At 37.3% G+C, this 23,609-nt stretch overlaps 1 protein-coding gene across 3 annotated transcripts in view; it reads right to left on the reverse strand.

Moving 5' to 3' along the window:
* Positions 1–553: 553 nt before the first annotated feature.
* Positions 554–23,609, reverse strand: part of SGCD (sarcoglycan delta) — a 468,122-nt gene continuing 445,066 nt past the window's right edge. For all 3 annotated transcript variants that reach the window (XM_087709402.1, XM_087709401.1, XM_087709403.1), the window contains 2 exons: positions 9,092–9,215; positions 554–4,326 (listed from right to left, as the gene is read on the reverse strand). In XM_087709402.1, the coding sequence (XP_087565528.1) occupies positions 4,153–4,326; positions 9,092–9,215 (298 nt within the window). In that variant the 3' untranslated portion in view covers positions 554–4,152. The remainder of the gene's footprint in view (positions 4,327–9,091; positions 9,216–23,609) is intronic.

Raw genomic sequence — 23,609 nt, forward strand, 5'->3', positions numbered from 1 at the left:
AAGTAGCATACCAAACTTTCTTGAGCTGAAATAATTAGATAAAGCCAATAAAGTAAACTTAATCTCTCAAGACTTCTGTGGAATTCATCAAACTCCATGATTATTACATGGAAAAACCAGACAGTTTTTTATGGAGCGGTCACTAATAAAATTTGAGGTGACCACTCCAAAATTTGAGGCAACAATCCCTTTAGAGCAGCGGCCCCCAAACCTTTGGGCACCAGGGATCAGTTCATTGGAGAGAGGTTTTTTCTGTGAACCAGAAGGGGCATGGTTTTGTGTGCTGCCTGTATCCCTCAGATGCAATAGCAATAGCAGTTAGACTTACATACCGCTTCATAGGGCTTTCAGCCCTCTCTAAGCGGTTTACAGAGTCAGCATATTGCCCCCAACAACAATCCAGGTCCTCATTTTACCCACCTCGGAAGGATGGAAGGCTGACTCAACCCTGAGCCGGTAAGATTTGAACAGCCGAACTGCAGAACTGCAGTCAGCTGAAGTAGCCTGCAGTGCTGCATTTAACCACTGCGCCACCTCGGCTCTATGGGGCTTTGTTTGTTTGCATGGGTTGGTTTCTGGATTGCTGTAGCCCGTGCCGATCCATGGACTGGGGGTTGAGGATCTTTGCTTTAGAGTAAGAAGGTTTTTTCCCCTTACAATTACTTTCCACAGAAGCCTGTAGAAATCTCTTTTAAAATTAAAATTGGAGAGTAGAAGAATATAAAGGGAAACAAATGTTACATTAAAATAATAAACATTTGTTAGAGGTTATCAGTTTTTAAAAGTATTAATAAAACATACTGTATATGTGTCCAAATTGTTGATATATAATGCCTTATTTAAAAACATTCACCCTGGTACAAATCTTAACTTTATATGGAAGGTATTTGTGACTGATCAAAATCAGAGTATACAAATAATTAAATAATTATAATTGAGCTCCATATATTTAAAAATTTACCAATAACTTATTTTAATACTGAATCCTAACCCTTTGAACATATTTTGTTTGTTATTGGGTATTATTTATTTTGGAAAAAAACAATATAGAATATAATGGGAAATCTATCTTTTCAACGAAGTGAATTGGAATAGTTTGGAGTATGGCATCCATCTTTCCCATGACTGATTTGATAGGTTTACCTGCAAAACAGGCAAGTATCTGCCATCTTTAAGGAAGCTAATTATAAAAGCATTGTGCATTGTTACAACCACCATTGTGGTTAAAAAAATGACAGTCATACTATTATTGGGATTTTATGTACAATTATAGATTGCATACAAATCATACTTTTGAAGATTTAAGCTTCCTACAACTTAGATTGGGAAAGAGCAAAGAAAGAGGAAATGTTTTGTATGACTATATGTAATTTTACAAATATCAAAACACCTTTTTACATATGATTTTAAAAGAACAATAAATTAAAGCCTAGTAATTTTTAGCAAAGGAAGTAAATAACATCTTTTCCAATAGATCTTTCGTTGTTTTGGGGATGGCAAACTTCTCCCATATTTTAAGACAGCCTTCTCTAACCCAATGTACATTAATGACTATGTTAGCTGAATTAATGGACTTTAGAACCAGGCTATGTGATGAGGTTTTGTTTGTGGGGAGCCTAATTTAAATTGCTAACCAAATTCAGCACCTAAGCTTAGATTCTAAAAACCATTTGATGGTTGTTGTGAATGGCTTGTTTGTCTTATTTTTGCTATTGTATTTCTTCTCTCTCCATAAACATTCTTCATTACTGTCAATTTAGTTAACAGCCAAACTAAAGATCGGGAGCCAAATGAATATACAGACTAAACTAGCAGAAAGTTAAGCCCTTCAGAAACAAAGAAGCAAATACCCAGATACCTGCAGTTCATTTCAATAAAGTTGTTTCTTTCCTTATCGGTAAAATTGATGATAGAAGAAAAGATAAAACCTTGTCACACTGCAATATGACTATTTCCTCTGCAGCATTGAGTTCATTTACCATCATGGGCACCCTGACAAATGTTCCTTAATGAAATGAGTCTTACAGTGAATCGCTATTCAGTATGAAATGAACAACAAAAGCAAAAACACAATTCACAAACACATCTGATGATTTGAAGTTGTACCTTCAGTATAAATTTAGATGTTCATTACTCAGACAAAAACAAGATTGAGGTTACCAGTGCCTCTCAGCCTTGGCAGTTTTAGTTAAGTCTACCTCATAAGTCCGCATTCATCTTCCAAACATTGCAATCACCATTCTTTCCAACATTTAGTCTAAAGTATCAGATAAAATGTTTTTAATAATAAGATAAATATTGATGTGCTTCTCCTTGCTGAGTGCATTGACTTAAGGCATAGGCACAAGTCTCCCTCTTTTAACAGAGATGGTATATAGTTGTGTCCCAATACAATTATTATCCTGGGTGACCCCCTTGCATTTAAGTAGCTCAAAGTAGGTTGCAACAACCACTGAGTTGGCCAATGCTTTAAAGACTTAATATAGTCACTAAGGCTGCACCCTTAACTATGTAAAGTAAACCTCATAGAGCGTATTTGACCTTACTTCTGAGTAAGAATGTCTAGGATTGCACTGCAAATCTAATCTGTAACTATGCATTTTACTGTCCATCAAAAGTGCACTTTACTGGTATCTCCAAGTCTTTTTAACCAATGACTTGAAGCACCTAACTATATTTAGAAATGGCTTAATCCAAACTCCACTGAAACCATTAGTGAGAATGTTATCTAAACTGAATCGAGCTGACTAGGAAGTGCTTGGTGTGCTCTAGACCAGAAAGCCTCAAAACTGGCTTGAGGTTTCAAGCTTGTTAGAAGAGTAACCAATAACTTACGTGTTCCCCCAAATCTTGGAAGTTATAGACCAGTTCTATTTCCTAGACTATTAGAAACACATTTGGGGATCAGCTAAGGAATCAATTGCATGAATCATGTGTCTTTTCCACTATAGAAGACACAGAATATTGGTGGACAGAACATAAACCACATGCTTCACCTTTTCTGAAGTGCAATTCATTTTAGGTTTTTGGTTTTAACAGTATGATTGAAAAGGTCTTTCTTTTTGCTGCTACCTTTGCTTAATCACTATTTTTTTTTAGAAGAGTTATTTTTAGGATTTTTTTTTTTGCAGGGAATGTTTGTAATGATCAGATGATTTGCTTCCAGGACACCATTCCCAGGCCCTTCTTGAAGCCTCTTCTGATTATATGATGTATGGTGGTACAGTAGTTAGAATGCATCGTTGCAGGTTAACTCTGCTCACAGTCTGGAGTTCAAAGTTGTCTCAACCTTCCAAGATTGGTAAAATGCAGACCCAGATTATTTGGATCAATATGCAGACTCTGTAAACCACTCCAAGAGTGGTTTGTTTTATATATGTTTTAAACTCGCTCTGTTCTTCTGTTTACTGAAGAACTTTACTTGTAGCTTGAATATATTCTACCTTCCTTTTTGGTCTGTTACTTTCACGAGGAGTGCTGCCTTTGCTTTTTTGGTTTCATGTTTAGGTTGTCTTTATACACAATACTCTTTCTCCACAGATACAGATATCTATCTATATGTCCACAGATGAACCAATAGTACATGAATCTCTGTTCAGCATCATATAAATGTAATCTCTCTATCTCCCTTTCCTAGACAGCTGGGGAAACCGCAATTGCACATCTAGTGCCTTTACACACGGCAGATTAAACCTGGGTGCAGTCTCTTGTGACATGATAGAATTTCTTCTTAGAGTTATGTAGATTAAATGTTACATGTGAACTAGCCTTCAAATTTGGAGAGGCTTGAAAACCCTTGACAAATGGAGACATACGTTCAACAATCTGAATACTCTGGAAAGGATCTGCATCCAGTTCACTCATAGTTCTTACATTTTGATGCAGGAATGATAAATGCTACACCAAGAGGATCACCCTGGAATTTCTTGTACTGAAACCTCGTTTTTATGGAAAAGGATATATATATCTATATATACTTATATCTATATATATCTATATATTTATATATTCACACACACACACACACACACATGCACGCACACGCCCCCCCCCAAAACATACACACAAGTCTTTGATAGGCTTTCTGTGTTCTAGCAAAATTAAGTGGCAGCTTAACTGTCTTGCCATGAAGTCTGCTGCAAACAGTCTCTTTCAAAGGCAGATACTTGGGTTTATCTGGCAGGTGGAGCTAGATCCAGCCTGGGACAGAAACAGCTTCCCATTGGAACATACGCACAGCTCGTAGATTTTTTGATTGGATCCAGAAGGGGAATAGGATCCCTGAGGCAATCTAGGTAGTTTGATTTTTGAAGCCTCCAACTTTATCTGAAAAAGAAGAAGGAGAAGATGAAGGAGACAAAAAGAATTTTACTCTTGGTGAGGTAATTTACATGATGTAAATTAACTGTGCCTTTCGTTCTGTAGTATAGATATGTATACAGTGAAGAATCGGCAATTAGGCTAATATTAACACAGACCCCAATTTTTTTATGTTATACTTATATTTGTTTAGGTACTTGCTGTTATAAGTTCACATAGAATACATGACATTCTTAAATGTGTGTGCATACGTACATCCCATACTCTCAAGCAAATTGCTGGGCTGAATCTATCCCTATACCAATGGTGGGTTGCAGGCGGTATGCCCTGGTACGGGCGTACTGGTGCCTGCCGGGAGCACCGGGTACTGTTTCGGTACAGTGCTCCGGAGGGCCCGCCCGCCTGCCTTACCTGTATTTGAGGTGTTTGGCACTTCTGCGCACGCGCACGGAGTGTACAGTGCCTCCGTGATGGTCCGCTGAGCAGCTGGAGCATTGCGGAGGTGTCACATGAGATAAGAACACATGCGCGCACTGCACACGTTCATGTGGTGGATGCCGGGCCCCGTTGCACCGTATCGGTTGCAACGGAATCCAGAACCCACCACTGCCCTATACAATGGGTCAGCAACCTTAAACACTTAAAGAGCCACAAAGTTCCTAACAGGAAGTCCCCCCATTCAATTCTGGAGCCAACCAGAAGTCTGCTTCTCCCACCATAGAGTCTCCTCCTAGTGTGGTGTCCATTTTCTTCTACCTGTCCTAACCAAAATCCGTATCAATTGCAGAGTTGTCCAGGACAGGGAGCTGCAGCAGAGGGATGAAAGAGCCACATGTGGCTCTAGAGCTGTGGGTTGCCATCGCCTGCCCTATACAAAGCCATAGCAAAGAGAAACATCCAGAGTTCACATCAAATAGTGCATCTTATAAATGTTGGCTAGATAGCATGGTCTTATAGATACAAGTCTGCTTATATCAGTGCTAAAAGTGATGACCAATATTTGCCTTTATATTTACATTGTATTGTAAATGTTTCTATCCTCAATACTATTTACCTTAAAATGAAAGCCTGAATGCAAATAATCCCCCAGGACTGAATGTAGAATGGTCAGGCAATGTGAAGACAAGACTCTTTCAACATGCTTATGCTAATACATAAATGGGGCCCTAGGAGGAGGCACTTATGATCAGGAACATGATTATTCCACTTCATGCACTATGTCTCCAGTAAAGATGGACAAATTTCAGTGCATTAGTCTTTATATTAGTTTGGAAAGTCTAAATGAAAATACAAGCTAAATTAATTGTTCCCCTATAAATGGTGGAAGTGGAACTACGTTTACAATCTTCACTGCTAGAAGCCCTTAATAATTGCCATAATAAACAAAGAACAGTTTTCTGCTCTTTCTACATTGTTATTTGTAGTCTTTGATATTATTCTTTCTGTGATTGTTTAATGACACACAGGAAATCCATTGTTTGAAATATATAAATTAAATTTCCTATAAGCAGATATTCAGTGCTAGAAAAATGCAATATTATTCCATTACAAGTGACCAACAAAATGTGCAATTACTGGGATAAAAGATGATTTTTTGCTGATATATAATGCCCTTTAAGCATAATTAATTACAGCAAAAATTATCTACTATTTGAATTCCTAGAAATATATTGTCTTGGAGTTGCCGTTCATCCAAATTATCTTTTAATATTTAATTTTTAAAGGATATCCTATTTGCCACACACCACTCTCAGTCATGTCCCAGTTAAAGAGAGTCTGCTTTGATAATGGCTAAGATACTGAGCTTGGCAATCAGAAAGGTCGCCAATTCAATGGTTCGAATCCCAAATATAGGTCTCCTGCAAGAGCAGAGTGTTGGACTAGATGACCTCTAAGGTCACTTCAAACTCTGTAACTAACTGTTAATGCATTTTCAGAATGTGTACAGAGAAGTAAAGGAAAGGGAAGACAAGGGGGAAATCTAGACAAAGAGAGAAGTGCAGTTAGGATTTACCTTGAACTGAGTTTTATTGAGACTCACTTTCTGTATCTATTTTCAGTGTTAGGACTCAGTGAGATTCTAAAAATGTATAGAGAGTTTTCATATGCTCTCTTGGCCACTGAATTTATAGCTATTTCCAGCTCTCTGGACCAAGGCATTTTGGTCAGAACTCTTTCAATGTTTATCTCACAAATTAAGTGCAACTTGATAGTTGCAATAATATTTAGGAGAAATTATTATTTGAATAGTTAATTAAAAGCTTTATGGAAGCTTTTTGTAGTTTGCCAGAAAGTTGTGATTGCATTCAGTTTGTTTGCTAGGTGTCTGGGTGTGTAATAGATATAAGAGGACTGTTGTGTCTATTGTTACATGAAACAGGACCTTTGGGGAAGCTCTAGTTAGTTAATAGGTACAGATAAAGAGAAGGTTATGCTACTGTTGTTATAGTCAATGTGCTGGAGGTGACGGTTATGAAACCTCAGACTGGAGACTGTTACCCGGGGTTAGAGCCAGAGGTTAGCAGTATGTGTGAAGGTCCTGGTGAGGCAAATGGTCTTAAGCCAAGAAAATAGTCTATAGAGGAAAAAATGATCCGAGGTACTATGGGAAGTTTCTTTTCACTAAAAAAAATAGTGAAATAAAGCTGATTTGAAAGTATGTTGAAAGATAGAAGAAGAAAAAACGTGTTCATTCAAAACAGCACTGCTAATTCTTCTAGGATTATATGTACCACTTACTGATCACACTAATTTACTGCGAGTTGTAGATATAATATTCATTCAACATTTCCCTGAGACCTGAAAATTGTTTCAATATTCCTGCAGGTTATAAAAAGGTTGAGAGAGGCTATTTTAAAAGGTGGAAATGACTAAATCGTTCTTCTTTCTTGAGCTGAAAATTGGAATGTGTGTGTTATCTTCATCAGTAGGGAAAACTAAGGAGAGATAGAAGAATAGGATACCACCCAAGGCCCAAGCAGCCACAAATGTATCTGGGCTTGACACTTTCATTATTAGGCAATGTTAAACTTTTACAGCCTTTGTTGCAGAAAAAGCAAGTTATAGTTGCTGCAGAGGTGGGTTCCTACCAGTTCGCACCTATTCGGTAGAACCGGTTTGTCAAACCTACCAAACCGGTTAGAAGAGGTTCCACCAGTGGACCCGGAAAGCAGGCCACATCTACAGAAGAGGTTCCAAAACTTTTAGAAACCCACCACTGGTCCTTGGATATGATTATTCTACACTATCATGCTCATATTTATAAAACTCAGTGCCTCTGTGAAAGGTAAGGATGACTACTGCGTTTGTGGTGCAATCAGAACATTGCGTGTATTGAAGTTGTTTTAACACAAACCAAAGATGCCTTTTAAAAAACAAATTTGCATCAGATTCTTATGCATGCCAGTGCTGTGTGTGAGGTAATTTAAGGTGGTTCTGACAAGTGTCGTTGGCATCTTCATATCCGGTCACATGGTTGGCAAGCCACTCCCATCCGGTCACATGGGCAGCAAGCCACTCCCACAAAGGAGGCCACACCCACAGAGTAGGTTCGAACAATTTTTGAAACCCACCACTGAGTTGCTGCCTTACCTATACCTTTAAAAACTAAAAATCAGGACTATGCACATTCACTTCAAATAAAACTAACAAAATGTTAAGAAGTTATGATATTTATATAGTTACTTACCCAACACATTTAAATTATGTTAAAGTAACAAAGATATCTTTACAATCCGCAAGGCATGTCACTCTTGAGCACCCCTACTGCTTGGAAGTTGAAAAATTTGGCACGCCCTACGAGTGTGCAGTGTTTTGGATTCCATTTTTGAAATCATGCTTTATAAAATGCGTCAGCACAAACATACCGCCAGAATGCAGCATCTTAAAGCAGCTACGTGTTTTTTTAATCTGGAATGGTTTGGCATTTTTTCCCAATCTTGGGAAAAGATGCAGTTGTTTCCAGGGATTGCAGCTGGGTACTGTGTTTGTGCCTTTATACCTTCTGAAGCACTGTTTGCATCTTGACTGCAAAGACCTTACCAGAAAACCCTAGCTGTTAAATGGAGTGCTAATAGTTTACATTTGCATGTCAAGAAACTGAACTAGGACAACTGAATATTAAAATATTCCATAGTTCCAATTACATTGAAATTGGCTTGGTACACTTTGATTATTGGGTAATGCCTGAGTTATTAAATTTGTCGACTACCATTGCAAATTCCTAAATACTTTCAAAGATCTAAAGAGTTTGTTTTAACCCATTAAAAATGCTGCCAGGTCTACAGATCAATAGGAGTGAGTTGATCCCACCTCACTAACAAAATAAATGATATAAGAGGTAATTATACTGGTCAAGAAAAACTCACTTTAAACTGTCAAACAAAATGGGAATTTAGTTGTACTACTCATTTTTACAGCTACATAAATCTGTTTCCTATCATCATTGCTATTATCCCAGCCTTTTAACACTAATTAATCAACTTGCCACTTTGTATGAGAGAAACACAGTTTGCATACAATGAGTTCCACCATCTTGATGTAGGAACTTTAATATATTAACTATCCATATTTCTTTTTAAAATCAATGCTCAATGGAATTGCCAAGAGAATTTCCAGTGCTAAATGGAATTAACATCCAATTTTTAAATCTGAAAATTGCCTAAATGTACTAAGATCTGTTCTGTACTCATTGCAAATTAAACAGCCTTGACAATAGAACGAAAGCAGAGTCCTGATCTCAGCTCTGAAGTGTACTGCATTTTCTCCGTACCTCACCATCTTTGGATTGCAGCTTAAGCTCCGTCCTGCACGTTGCTTCCAGGTTGCCAGCTTCAGCATTAATCAAAACTCCCTTGGGAGCCTCCATCACCAAAGAGCGTGTCGGAGACTCAAGTCTGTAATAGCAAAAAGGGCTCACATCAGTATCTGGGTTTTTGAGGAGGAGGAGGTGACTCATTTGCAACTTGAAAAGATTTCCTCTGAATGGATTCTGAATCTAAGGTAATACATTCATTTGGAAATAGCGCTAAGCAATAAGACTTATATACCGCTTCACAGTGTTTTAAAGGCTTCTCTAAGCAGTTTACAGCATATTAACCCCCCCCCCCCAAATCTGGGACTTCATTTTACCGATTTCAGAAGGATGGAAGGCTGAGTCAACCTAGGATCAAACCCGACAGTCAGCAGAAATAGCCTGCAATACAGCATTCTAACCACTATGCCACCATGGCTCTTGAAATACCAGTATTTCAATGACACAATGTTATATTTTCTTCATCCATTCAAGCTAAACCTTTCTATAGCAAGCATTCATAACACTTTCGCTGGATGGATATAATCTACTTGCCAATTGATAAATAAGAGTTGGTGCCCAGTGATGTTTACTATAGAAAAAAAGGCCCCAGATTTAGTCCCAGAAGGAAGAGCCTAAATGGTGTGTGAGAAAGGTTTTTAAGAAATTAACCCAGGAATGAACTGTTCCTAATATATACTGCTTTTAACTTGGTAACATAGATATGCATGCACATTTCTCACATGCATATAAAATTGGGAATATCACATGAATATATTGTTTATGTGAAGTGAGTGGCTATATAGATTTTCTAAATAAATAAAATATTATCCACAGCAGAACTCCCAATAGTGCAGCTGTCTTCTATATGTATACAATATAATCTTCATATTCTCCCTACCTGTACAAAGACAATTGCATTAGCTCTTTTTTCAGCATGTTATCTCTAATCTCTTGAATCAAAACTGGAAAAGCAGAAATGGAGCTCCTACAGGGCTGTATTTTAAGAGGAAGGGTGGAAAAGAGCACTCCCTTTCCAGACTTTGTTCAGATGGATCAATACTTTCCATTCAAGGATAACAACTAAATCTACCAGATTTGGGTTACAAAAATCGAAAGGGCCACTTACTGATAGCAAAACCTGTCGCTCTTTATTGCATCTAATAGTCATCTGGATTTTTAAGGCTCAATTTGCTAGTCTTAATTTTTGTTTGTATGATGTATACAATGGTGGCTACTGTTATCCAATAATCTGGGCCATTGAATTCAGTGGACAAAACAATATAAACATTACACTGGTAGATATTATAGTGGCAGGTTGGGGGGGGGGGAGAGAATATACTTTAGTCAGGGAACTCTCAAAAAGGCCCTTTTTGAGCCGTTAACTTTCCCCCCCAAAGTTTTTATTTTTTGAGGGAGGGTTCTCCAAAGGGGAAAAGATGTGGGCCCACTAATGATGGCCTGCTATTTACCAGGTAATGGTTTGATTTGTTTTCATTCCAAAAGTAATGAAAAATACCTGCATTTTGTTCCTCATTTTTTAAAAAAAATATTTCTGCCAGCAAAAAAACATCTTGAATGTAGGGTGACACAATGTGGAATATTTGGACTCTATTAAGATACTATTTAGTCATCATCAACATAGCATAAAACGTCTATATCTCTAGGTCAGGAATGGCATCATCTGTTCTATGAAACCCACAGATAGTTATTTATAGTCCTGATTTACATTAGGCCATGGTGAGCATGATAGGTTGCAAATAAGACATACTTGCTGCCTCCTGTTAATATTTAAAATCAATACTTTAAAAATCTTTAGATCTTTTTTATTTTTATCAAACCCACTTAGAAAGGATATTGAAGCTTTCACTGTGGCCTTTAACAGACAATTATCTTGTGGTTAGATTCGTACGAAACTTGCTGGATTAGCAACCGTGCTAAAAATAATTATCATGAAATACAAGCATGTGACAAGTCTACTAACTTGCTTTTCATCAAATAAAACTTCCTAGCATCTGATGAATTGGGCTCTGAATTACTTAAACGTTGAACATAAAATATTTAGTAAGGAGGTTACCTATCCCTAAAGAGTCCCAGTAAGGATGAACTGGTGGGGTAGTGTATCAATTGGTCACGAGCTAATATAACATCTAAACTGTATAAACCTCCTTTAAGAGACTTAAGTATAATAAATACACAAGCCAGTGAAACCTTTGTAAGATTGCACAATTTCTATACCGTGTGCTGCAAATATTCTCTTCCAATGATATTGTTAATGCTATTGGAAAAAAAAATCAGATGACTGTCACTGCCTGATAACCTTCACACCTTGTATACACAACACAATAATACATAGACACAAAAATTATTACTGTACGTCTTAACAAGTGCCCAGAAATAAATGGCATTTGTCAAGGTGAGAGAGATGAATAATTATGATTATGTTGGGAGGCAAGAATTTCTTTACTATAATAAGATATTACTACAAAGAGGTATTACTACTTTAATAGTTGTACTAATAAGACTTTATGGGCTTCTCAACTTCCAACAACTCTGGGAGGCATACAGTTAAAATATATTTAAAAATGCAACGCTCAAAAAGAAATGAGTGGTCTCCAAGACAACATATAACCAGAAAATCCATTCAGTAGGATTCAGACTACATGTTTCCATAAATCCTGAAAGAACAAAAGATAAGTTTGAGATCTTCAGAATGGCAAAATAGTCTCTCCCCAACTATTTGACAGCTCACTCCAAATTTAGCTCCAACCTATCTTTTACTCATACTGTTCCCTGTTTATACATTCTGCTTTTTCCTAACATTCTAATTGTTCCTTTCCTTTCTTTTTTTCTTAGAATATATTTCAATGAAAGAGAAGAAAAAAAGTAGGAAGAACAGTTAACATAGGCCAGCCAGCTTGGTCTGGTATAGAACTTAGTCATGGAAATCAACATGCTGACATTGGATACATTCCTTGCTATACTGTTTCTTGACTGTTTTTGTGAGTGATCTTAAATACTTTGCTTAAATACTCTTTTCTTTCATGTTTGTTTCTAGAAAATTATAATCAGTCGGATGGCAGACAGTACATGGCACTTGCCTACCTTCTAAAGAAGTATCTTGGCATTGCCAAGCTCTATACTGTAGAGTCTCTTATCCATAAAAGTACAAAACTTTCCTTTTCTCAGTTTGAAAATTGCTAGAGTAATTTATTGGAGGTCAACCTATCAGGATGTACTGTGCTTTCAGAGATATCCATTCTCTTGAAGCAATCATTACTTATCCAGATTTCTAGTTTTCATTTCCTATATCATATGAAGGCTCATAAATCATTTCAGAAGGAAGACAGCATTTGAGAACATCATTTTTGCAATATTCCTATTTTTAATGGTACACACAGTGATGTTTTGTTCTTCCTTAAGTAGACTTGAAATGAATCTTCACAAGTATCAGGGGTGGGTTCCTGCCAGTTCTAACCTCTTATATAGAAGAGGTTCTACAAATCTACAGTGCCGTTTAGAACTGGTTCCAGTTCCCTCCCCTCCCCGCCCGTCTGCACATCATCAAGATGAAGAGCGAGAGGAGGAATTCTGGGAATTGAAGTCCACAAGTCTTAAAGCTGCCAAGTTTGAACACCCCTGAGGTTTTTCTAAAGGGTTATGGGTGCAAGGGTCTTGTAACTTGACAGCTTTAAGACTTGCACACTTCAATGCCAGAGTTCCTGAGCCAACATGACTGGAGGAAGAATTGTGGGAGTTGAAGTCCACAAGTCTTAAAGCTGTCAAGTTTGAACAACCCTACGTTTTTTTTCTCTAAAGGGTTAGGGGTGTAAAGGTTTTGTAACTTGACAGCTTTAAGACTTGCGTGCTTCAATTGCCAGAGTTTCTAACATTTTGGTTGCTAAGCAAGAGCATTGTTAAGTGTGTTTCACCACATTTTACAAGTTGGCCACGCCCCCCCAGTCACATGACTGCCAAGCAACATCCACCCAGTCACATGGCTGGCAAGCCAATCCCACCTGGTCACATGGCCGGCAAGCCACTCCCAAAAAGCAGGCCACACCTAAAGAAGAGGTTCTAAAAAAGTTTGAAACCCACTACTGACAAGTATGTATAATTTTTGAACAATAACCTTTGTAAGAAAAATCAAATTTGCATATTGTGAATTCTACCTCAACTAGCCAACAAGTGATACACTTTTGAGCTATATGTGTTTAATTAGTCCGTTTTTATTTCAAAATACTAATTTTCAGACCCAATAGCAATGTATCAAATACTTTCAAATGCTATTATATATCAAACACCAATTTTTCCTTATTACTAATGTCATTAGGTTTTAAAAGGATCATTTCTGAATTGTTGGAAACTTTTCAAGAATTTTGAGGTACCCGAGAATCACTGTAGAATTTATCCTTAAATCATTAGGGCCAATGATTCTCAGTCATCCAGGTCATGGTTGTCTCAAAGGTGCTTTTTTAGGAGGCTGTTATATCTTATGGATATAATTATTTCTTTTTTAAAAATCACTGTAGCATTCCATATTGGACATAAAATTAACAATTATTATCAACCAGTTTTTCCTGGTGGTAAATAATTATATCCAAATCATTGGACATAATTATTTAGAGTCAAATCATTGTTTAAGCAACTCCTCTCAGAATGCAATCTTTATTTTATTAAACTCAATAATTTTTCAGCCATACCTCTGTGATTCTGATATTTAAGTCTCATCATCCAAAAAACAACGATTTCCCTCCAGGAAGACTCAAGAACAAAAGCAATGATAATACTCATTGATCAGAACTTAATTAGTCAACATACTTCTTATTTTTAAATAATGCATCTATAAATAGTTTCATTCTAATACTTGAACATCTTGTTTTGATTATGAGGATTCAATAAAAATGTTCCTATGATGAAAATACATAGGTAGCTTATTGGAAAAGATGTTGCTAAGAGATACAGGTAAGATTCGCAATGGAATTTTCACTTTATTCTGCTGACCTCACAAAGGCAGATTGAACAGTGAAACCAATGAAGGATCTTGTTATTTACGCTAAAGAGGATTCGAACTATATGGAACAGCCTATACTAGAGAGATATTTTATGGCTTGGTGTATAACAACTCAGGAATGGATTCACTGAATTTGGAATCACATGCTGGAACATAATTTCAAGATTGTGTGTGTGTTAAACAGTTACTTTGGTTCATCTGTATTCTGATGCCTGAACATACACATGAAACCATATTCTTCAAAAAAGCCATAGAAACATAAGTAGAAATCACCTTAAACTTGGGGACTGATAAAAAAGAAAAGCCAAACAATGCTGAGGAGGCTCGGGGCTCTGAAATCATCTTATAAACAATAGTTGTAGGGCAGCATTGATCAACAAAGGCAGGCAATAGTGCTAGCATCATTGTGATTGTGGTTATCGCCACAGCTACATTTTGTAATTCCAATTGTATGAGTTGTGTGGATTGCAAGTCTGTAGATCAGTGGGTCTCAACTTTCCCTTTAATACAGTTCCTCATGTTGTGGTGATCCCCAACCATTAAATTATTTTATGTTTTCTGTATTTTTTTGAAAATATGTGTTTTCCAATGGTGTTAGGCGACCCCTGTGAAAGTGTCATCCGACCCCCAAAGGGGTCCTGACCCACAGGTTGAGAACCTCTGCTGTAGATGATTTGAATATTTCTGCCATTGGGTCATGCTTCTGGTTGTACGGATGATAGATCGGCTAATGATGAACTTAATAATAAGTCTTAAAAATGCATGAGTTTTAATTGTTTAATTTATTATGATTGGATTTATAATCTTTCCCATTTTAAAAAGATTCTTAATTGCTAACAACAAAATATAAAGTTAAACACTGTATAAACTTAATAATGGGAGAGATCAAAAGAAACAAACATGATTAGTTTTACTTTTGATAGTTACCCACATCATCCAAGATTGAAGGCACACTAAAACTATATTGATTTTAATTGTTTTCAAAATATAACAACAGTGCAGATGCTGCCAGACAGGGACATGCAGTCAGGGGAGGCAGAGCCTCACCACTGTCATCATGAAAAGAAAAAAAATGTAAAAGGAAAAAGGCTGAGCTAGTTGCTGCCAGAGTCACCATGGATGACTCTACTTAGTGCTTAACTGTTTAAAAAAGCCTCTAAAAAAGTGCCCTCTACAGGAGGCGGCAGGACAACGAGGTGCCTCATCTAGTCTGACTTTATGATCACTCGAGCAGAGCTAAGCAAGGGTTAAAAGCCGAAAAATTCCTGACGTAGATGAGGCACATAGTTCCCCTGCCTCCTGTAGAGGGCATTTTTTTAGAGGCTTTTTTAAAAAGCAGAGTCATCCACACGGTGACTCTGGCAGCAACTAGCTCAGCCTACCTCAGCTCTTGCCTTTTTCCTTTTACATTTTTTTTCTTTTCATGATGGCAGGCAAGAGCAGAGTTGAAATCCTCTCTGAAACAGCTGGAAAAGGTACGTGTACGTGTGGGTTGGAGGGAGGGGGAGGAATTCAAACTTCATCCTCCTGGTGCAACTTTGTGTGTGTGTATGTGTGTTTGAGAGAGAGGGGTGGGAGCATATTGAGACAGTTCTTTAGTTTATGCACTATGTAACACTCTAATACTATGCCTTTGGGTCTTCTGAAATTTTAATTATCCAATCATAAGCAAAAACAATGTTTTCAGTAAAATGAATTTCCACTTCTACTTACACCTGCCAGCCAAAATGCTGCTAAAACCTAAATTTTCTGAATCCTGGTGCAACTTTGTGTGTGTGTGTGTGTTTGAGAAAGGGAGGAAGGAGGGGAAGGGAGAAGAAAAAGAAAGAAGGAAACTTATTTAGCAAATAAGTTTAGAGAAACAAATGCTGTTGCTTTAAATCGGAACTGAGCATGCCTGGCTGTGGAATTCTGGGAGTCGAAGTCCACAAGTCTAAAAAAAATGCTGCCTCACCAGCCATAAACCTCACTGCATGTCACTGCTGCCAGAGAAGATATTTCAAAATAGAAGAGGGAACTCTAGATCAAAAATCACTATATTATCAAACTTATAGCATTAGATTTCACACATGACAACACCCCACCACTATGGCTTGGCCAGAGTTATGTTTTCCATTCTCCTCCTTTTGATATTTGATATATACACCCAGGATAACTGAGGAACTCAAAGAATAATTGAAAGAAGTTAGTATATGTTCTATTGATTATAGAAAGACCTTTGATTGTGTCAATCATGTCAAACGGGGACATACTTAGAAAATGGGAATTCCGAAAATCTCATTTTCTGTATCACAACTACTGTATATACACATTAGAACTCAAAGTACAGGCAGAACATAGTGAAACAAACTGGCTCCAAGTTGGCAAAGAAATGAGACAAGGCTATGTGCTTTTTGCTTATTTTATTGAACCTATATTAGGAATATATATTAAGGAAAGCAGAATTGGAAGAAGATAAGGATTGAAGGACCTGGAGAACAAGGGTAGATACAGGTCATCATGGAGAACATCCATGCAGAGCCGAGGTGGCGCAGTGGTTAGGGTGCAGTACTGCAGGTCACTTCAGCTGACTGTTATCTGCAGTTCAGCGGTTCTAATCTCACCGGCTCAAGGTTGACTCAGCCTTCCATCCTTCCAAGGTGGGTGAAATGAGGACCCAGACTGTGGGGGCAATATGCTGACTCTGTAAACCACTTAAAGAGGGCTGAAAGCCCTATGAAGTGGTATATAAGTCTAACTGCTATTGCTATAATTGTTAAGAGATGACACTGATTTGGTGGCCCATAATCAACCAATCAGTCTATGTTCGGCTGTCTCAGGCTACCATAAAGGAATATACTTATAGTCTATTTCTCAACTTAGGAAAAAACGGCCTATTTAGTATGAAGATGACGTGGAGCTTTTTGTGGTGCCCATAAAAAGAAATAAATATTAATTATGATAGCAGACCTTTCTTAATCATTGCGGCTCATGAACTGCATACACCCCTATAGAAATACCAGGATAATCAGCCTCTTTGTAAACATGCCCTCAATATCATGGCACACAATAAAATATTTATCAAGATCATTTATTGCATGGCACTAACATCAATCTTGTTTTCAATTATGTTCTAATGAAATGCACCAATTACTGTTTGAATGGTGACATACAATTGTAATCTCATTCAGCAGATAAATCTTGCTCAAACAAGCTTTTCAGCATACTTTCTTCCACAGTATTAATTACAAATATAAACAAAGATGCATTATTATCTTGGTATTCTGCAATAAATCCAGGGATTTAGTATAACATGCTCTTCTGTTTGACAGCTTTAATCACCATGCAGTTTCCAACAATTATGCTGCACATCCATAACAAAATGCAAGATTTGGGGCAGTAGATTTTGAATTTGTTCCTGTGACCTTTTATTTAAAATGAACTACAATTCCTTTTATAGACAGGTAAGAAAAGACACTATCTATTATAATATTTAAACTCCTTAAAAACCAAGTTGTTGTTTCTCTGTGTCATATAATATATGTGAGTATATGCATATTTATTTATTTATTTTGCCATGTTTATGTAGTGTATATTAGAGGTGGTGACCCTTTGAAAGCTGTATGCAACGGAATTTCATTTCAATGTATGCCGATTAGTGTACATTTAAAGTGACAATAAAGTTATTCTAAGTTTAATGCTCAAGGCTTATGCTTTCTGATATATAAAGGATGAAATTTCCATCATTAATAGTCACTGAGAATAATAATAGCAAACATGGCTTAATTAAAACTATACACTGAATCTTGATTATGTTAAAACTCAAAAACAGATGAAATCTGTAAACTCTCTTGATGATGAGTTAATTTTAGACCAAAAGTTATTTTAAGCCTCCCTGTACATTGTTAAAAACTAGATCTAGACCAGAAACATATACTGTACGTTCCTGTCTTTAAGATGCCCCCATATATAGGACGCCCCCTGCCCACTTTTCTAACCCAAAATTCAGAAATCAATATTTTAAACATTAAATAGGAGACATTTATTTTGCTGAGTAAGACATTTGCTTACCAATACCGATATTTATTTATTTATTGTTTTCTGACATTTTTAAAGCTCCGACATTACCGCATAACCCTGTTGCACGTGGGCACTGGCTACACACTCTCTATAGCATCAACTGATGTCAGTAAAATAAGGCTCATGACTGAAGGAAACCTGTAAACTTGCGTCTGCAATTGGAAGTTTCGCTTGTGAGGCTAGTTTGCAGAGATAAGCTACTGGCAGTTTCGCAAGTGTGGTTCTCCTCTTGGCTCCCTCGTGTATAAGATGCCCCTCCATTTTTAGGTAAATATTTTAAACAAAAAGTATTATCTTATATACAGAAAAATATGGTAAATGGTTTTAATATAATTACTAATGTATAAAATTAAAATTAATGTATAAAAGAGCAACAGTCTGGGGGTTTCGATGTAGAACGTATGTGCAGTGTAACCTACAGTATGTATTGGCATCCTTCAGTCTCAAAAGACTATCGTATCATGATCTGAAAAGAGATCAAAGCTGGAGTGTTCTCTCCAGCATGAGGCCTGGGTAGATTAATATGGAGGAGATCCCCCCTCTCCACATTGCTGAAATAGTTCAATGGAATGGCACAGCCGATACAATTGGTTTCAGCATGGTTGAACACAGTCATGAACTGCTTTCGGGACTCCGGCTCCGATTTTTCCTTGAGGTTGACTCCTGAAGCCTTTTCCAGTAGTGGCACAAGGCACTACTCCACAAGGCAGTGGAGGTTTGTAATCAGAGTTTCCCTTCTCCTAGAATATGGTTCTGCTGCTTTATCTGCTGTTGCGGCATAAAGCCCACTTCAGCCTTTAAAACCGTTGACTGTCTTCTCCTGTAACCCTGGAAAGCTCTTACAAGGTGCTACCAGCCAGGCCAGCTGGACTAAGGTTTTTTAAGTGTTACTCTTCCATACTGGGAATTAAATTTTGGGAATTAAAGTCCACAAGTCAGAAAACCGCCATCGTTCCCCACTCTGACTTAACACATGGAAAGTAAGCAAGTTCTTGGTAGGGAAAATAAATTGAGGCAGGTTGCTTCTACCAAAACCTAAATAGACTGAATATCCTTGACAAAGGACACCCATTGGTCTACACAGGTAATCCTCAACTTATGCACACAATTCCATTTCTAAAGAAGATAGTTATTAAGTTAGTTATGCCTCATTTTACAAAAAAAATTCCCAGTTATTAAGCAAACCAATGCAGTTGTTAAGTGAGTCATGCAGTTCTTAAGTGAATTTAGCTTCCCCTATTGACTTTGCTTATTGGAAGCCAGCTGGGAAGTTTACAAATGGTGATGATATAACTCCAGGCCAGTGCAACTATCATAAATGCATGCCGGTTGCCAAGTGACTGAATTTTAACCACAGGGATGCTACAATGGTCATAAGTGTGAAAACTGGTTGTAAGTCACTTTTTTCCAGTGCCATTGTAATTTCGATGATCACTTAATGAATGGTTGTAAGTTAAGGACTACCTGTATCAGATTTTCTGAGTTGACCTCTCTTTTACTGCTATTCACCCACAACTGCTCCGTTACTGGAGCAATGGAATTAAAAATAGAATTTGATCTCTCTCTTTCTCTCTCCCTGCCCCTCTCCCCATTCCCTCCCTCTCTCTCCCTTTCCTTTGTCCCTAGGACAAAGATGGGACTTGGAATATTATCTGTGAATTCATTTTATTTCTGAATTTAGGTGCTTATGTGGCACAAATTCCCAATATGCAATTATATTGCCATTATACACACACACATACACACACACACACACACACACACATCCTTTATATTACATAAATAAGAATGTGATATTTGCAAGTGTACAAAAATCTAGGATTTTGCATAAAAAAAGAGGTCTGAGATATATTACATTATCTGCATCCCCTCCCCTCAACCTTGGAGAAAAGGGTAAGAAATCACCATGTAATATAAACCAGTTTCTACAACAACCAGAAGAAAAGCACCATATGTTGCATGGCAAACTATCGTTTCAAAAGCAATGCATCACAGGTATATTAGCAACATCTGAGAAACATTTGAAAATAAGGGAAAGAAAACAATCTAACTTTATATCATCATTAACAATAAAGGTGTAGAACTATAAATATTCTGCAAAGGTGATCTGCATTGTGGTTACTATATATTTATTTTTTTATTTGACACTCTAAATTGGTTTCCCTACAATCTCTACACCAGCAATAAGCACAGTCCAGTTATTCTGCTGGAAGATGCAATAAAAATATAGAAGCAGCAAATTTTGCATTTTGCTATATCAGTAAAGATGAGGATGGAAAGACTTTATGGTGTGCAAATGCTCGCAAAGGGTTAGTGAATAGTATATGTTCTGCTGCAAGATATAAATATTTCTTGAAATAGATGCAAAAATCGGTAGATAATAGCATGCACCTTGTTATATGGAAATGATAATTGGGTATTTTAGGAAATAAATGAAAGTAAGTTGAATGCCATGGAAATCAGTTGCTTGAGAAGTGAGGGTGTCAAAAGAGAGAGAGAGAGACAGGTTCAAGAATGACTTGGCTGGTGCAAAAGTATTACAGTATGTTGAACAAGTTTGATCATTACATATCCATTATTTGTTACTGTTTGCATTTTAATTTTCTTGTGCGGGTCTATAACCTTAATAAAGATTTTGATTTGATTTGAAAGTTAAAGGGAGTTGGTGAAACAGAATACAAGAAATCTAAAGACAAAAGCCAGTGCACAAATCAATATATGGGTGCAATGGAAGCAAGGACACAAAGTCATGAAGATGTATGGAGAAGGTGCTGATTTAAACCAGATATTGAAACTCTTCCCATATCCAAATATCCCACCTTTACTCTCTTTTATACAGGATGTACAGTATCTCACTTTGAAGAAAGGTCTCCTGCAGTCATGATATAAGCCTAAAATTGAAAATCTGGCTTGTCAGATGCTACATCTTTTCTATCCTGCTTTACGAAGTGGAGAGTTGGTCTCTGACAGAAAGCCACTTGAAGAGACTAGAAGCATTTGAAATGTGGATTTACAGGCGGCTGTTACATATACGTTAGGTTGACAAAATCAGAAATGAGGAGATGATAAGCCACCGGGAAAGCCAAGGGAAATCATCAAAACCATAAAAAAGCCAAAGTAGAATATATTAGACACATAACGCGACACCCAGAAAAATAAGCCATACTTCACTTAATCCTCCAAGGAAAAATTGAAGGCAAATGGGATCCAGGCAGAAGGAGAACATCATGGCTTCAAAATCTAAGGGACTGGTTTGGATAAAATTCAACAGCACTTTTTCGTGTGGTTGTTTATGAAAATAGGATCGCCAACATGATCGCCAACATCCGATGAAGGATAAGGCACAAGAAGAAGAAGAATCCCTCTTTGCCTACAATCTACATTGCACTGCTTGTCCTGAAAAGGAATAATATGATTGGTATGTACCTATGAAAATTTTTTGGATAGTCAAAGGCTGGAGATAGTAGGAAGAAGTTGTTAATGAAGAAACTGACAGTTTTGCAAGTAAGATATGTTTGGAAGAAAGTGACTAGGGAGGGAAACATCAAAAAGCATTCTGCATAAATGTATCTTAACTGGCTTTCTTTATATCCAATAAATGTTGCTCTGGGGATCCTGATATAGAATAGCTATAGAGAAACATCTTCAACAACCAAAACAGAATCAAGGAAGAAGAATGTGAGTTAGTAATTCCCTATTGAAAGATAATAAAGGTGGTTTATATTTTAAGAACATATCTTGCAACATGCTTCCTGCTTATTTTATTTAAGGATAGAATTGGCATGCTGTAAAGACTTATGGTCTTCTTAAATTTCAGTGCCATGAGCCCATATCAACACTCTTCCTCTTGGGAAAGTCTCACAAATTCGATAAGAATCAGATTTGTGAGGGCTTTGAGGATTTTTTGAGGAAAAGAACCACTGGGGATCCATAGCTGGGGAGTGGAGCTCTGTTTCTGTTTCTGAGCTTGATGCAGAGATCTTTCTACACTTCCAGGGATGCAGATGCCTGGAAATGCACAGTCAGAAACGACTGCAGGGATAAGAATGCTTCCTTGAAGAGAAAGATTTTCCTTAGGTGTAATTAAGTTTTTACAGCAGTAAAGGAGTGGTTAAAATATTTGAAATGGGAAAGGGCTTAAGTTACCTCAAAGTCATAATTCAAAACTAAGCTTGGAATATTTCCAAAATGACCAGGGGTTTGGCACACCTCTATTAGTAAGAAACATTTCTTACTGGCACTGAAAGATTAACAACTGCGCCTTGAATACAAAAGCATTAAAGCCTTCACTGCTGGAACAATGTATGACATTATTCTTACTGTCTGTGGTTGCTCTTTACTGCTCACCTCCTAACTCATGAATTCATCCATGCCGAGTCATCAAGCCCTTCACAGTATGTTTTTCAGAACACAATCTGACAGTGTTTGCCTCACTTAGTCTTTCTCCTTCTGCATATCTTCAGAGCCAGCTCTTAGAGTAATTGATTTCTTACTAATTGGAACCACAACCTTAAAAACGTAACAGTCAGCAACCACAATTAAAATCTAAGAGGAAAACCAGCAATAATATATAACCAAAATAATAAGAAGGTGTAATACTATGAGAAATAACTCCGAAACAACTAAAAAGTGTTCAGATTGAAAAACCTCTGGAAATAAACTAAACTGGTATTTGAGTCCTGGAGATTCCCAATAAACTTCAATATCTGACAGGTTGCACATAAAGGAGTAGCACGGCAGAACTGGACTATAACCACTGGACTCAGGTTTTAGGAGAGGCTGTTTGGAAGGAATGCCCCTGAACAGTGAGAGAATCTTCCTCCTTTCTTTTTGCTCCAGTTTTTTTTGCAACAATTAGATGTTGCCCTAGCTGACCTACAAGTTTTTCTCCAACTGCAAAATATAATGGCTCCAAAGAATATGGAAAAATCCTTAGAATGCTGAAACCCAAATGGCTACATATACAATTACTGATGAAAATGGATTATTCTCATACTACCCAAACTTTACTGTTTACTGATTTAATGTTCAGGGAGCTTTTGTCTTTATTTTTGAAATGTACTGCTGTAGCCCAAAGATATATAAATTATGACTCTGCTTTTGTTCAGGGCTGTTCAGCAAACTGCCAATATTTGGGTGGGAACTTGATATACACTTTATTGGTTGCATGTCTAATGAAATTGTTGTATCTTCAAAGTGATTTGGTTGCTTTAGGCCAGTGGTTTCCGACCTTTGTGGCTTGATGGTCTGGGGAGAGGGGAACTGGGCTGTGTGAGTGGCAGAGCGACATGCATGCAGGTGCAACTCAACCTATGCAAGGGGCGGGAAGCACAACTTGCGCAAGTGTGCATGCATGCCAGCCCATTGCTCACATAACTCGATCTGCATGCATGCATATGCCGTCCCTCCATTTGGGTAGTCTGG

Source organism: Thamnophis sirtalis, unplaced genomic scaffold, assembly GCF_051295495.1.
Source record: "Thamnophis sirtalis isolate CommonGarterSnake01/CBP01778 unplaced genomic scaffold, rThaSir2_p1.2 scaffold_3, whole genome shotgun sequence".
Classification (NCBI taxonomy): domain Eukaryota; kingdom Metazoa; phylum Chordata; class Lepidosauria; order Squamata; family Natricidae; genus Thamnophis; species Thamnophis sirtalis.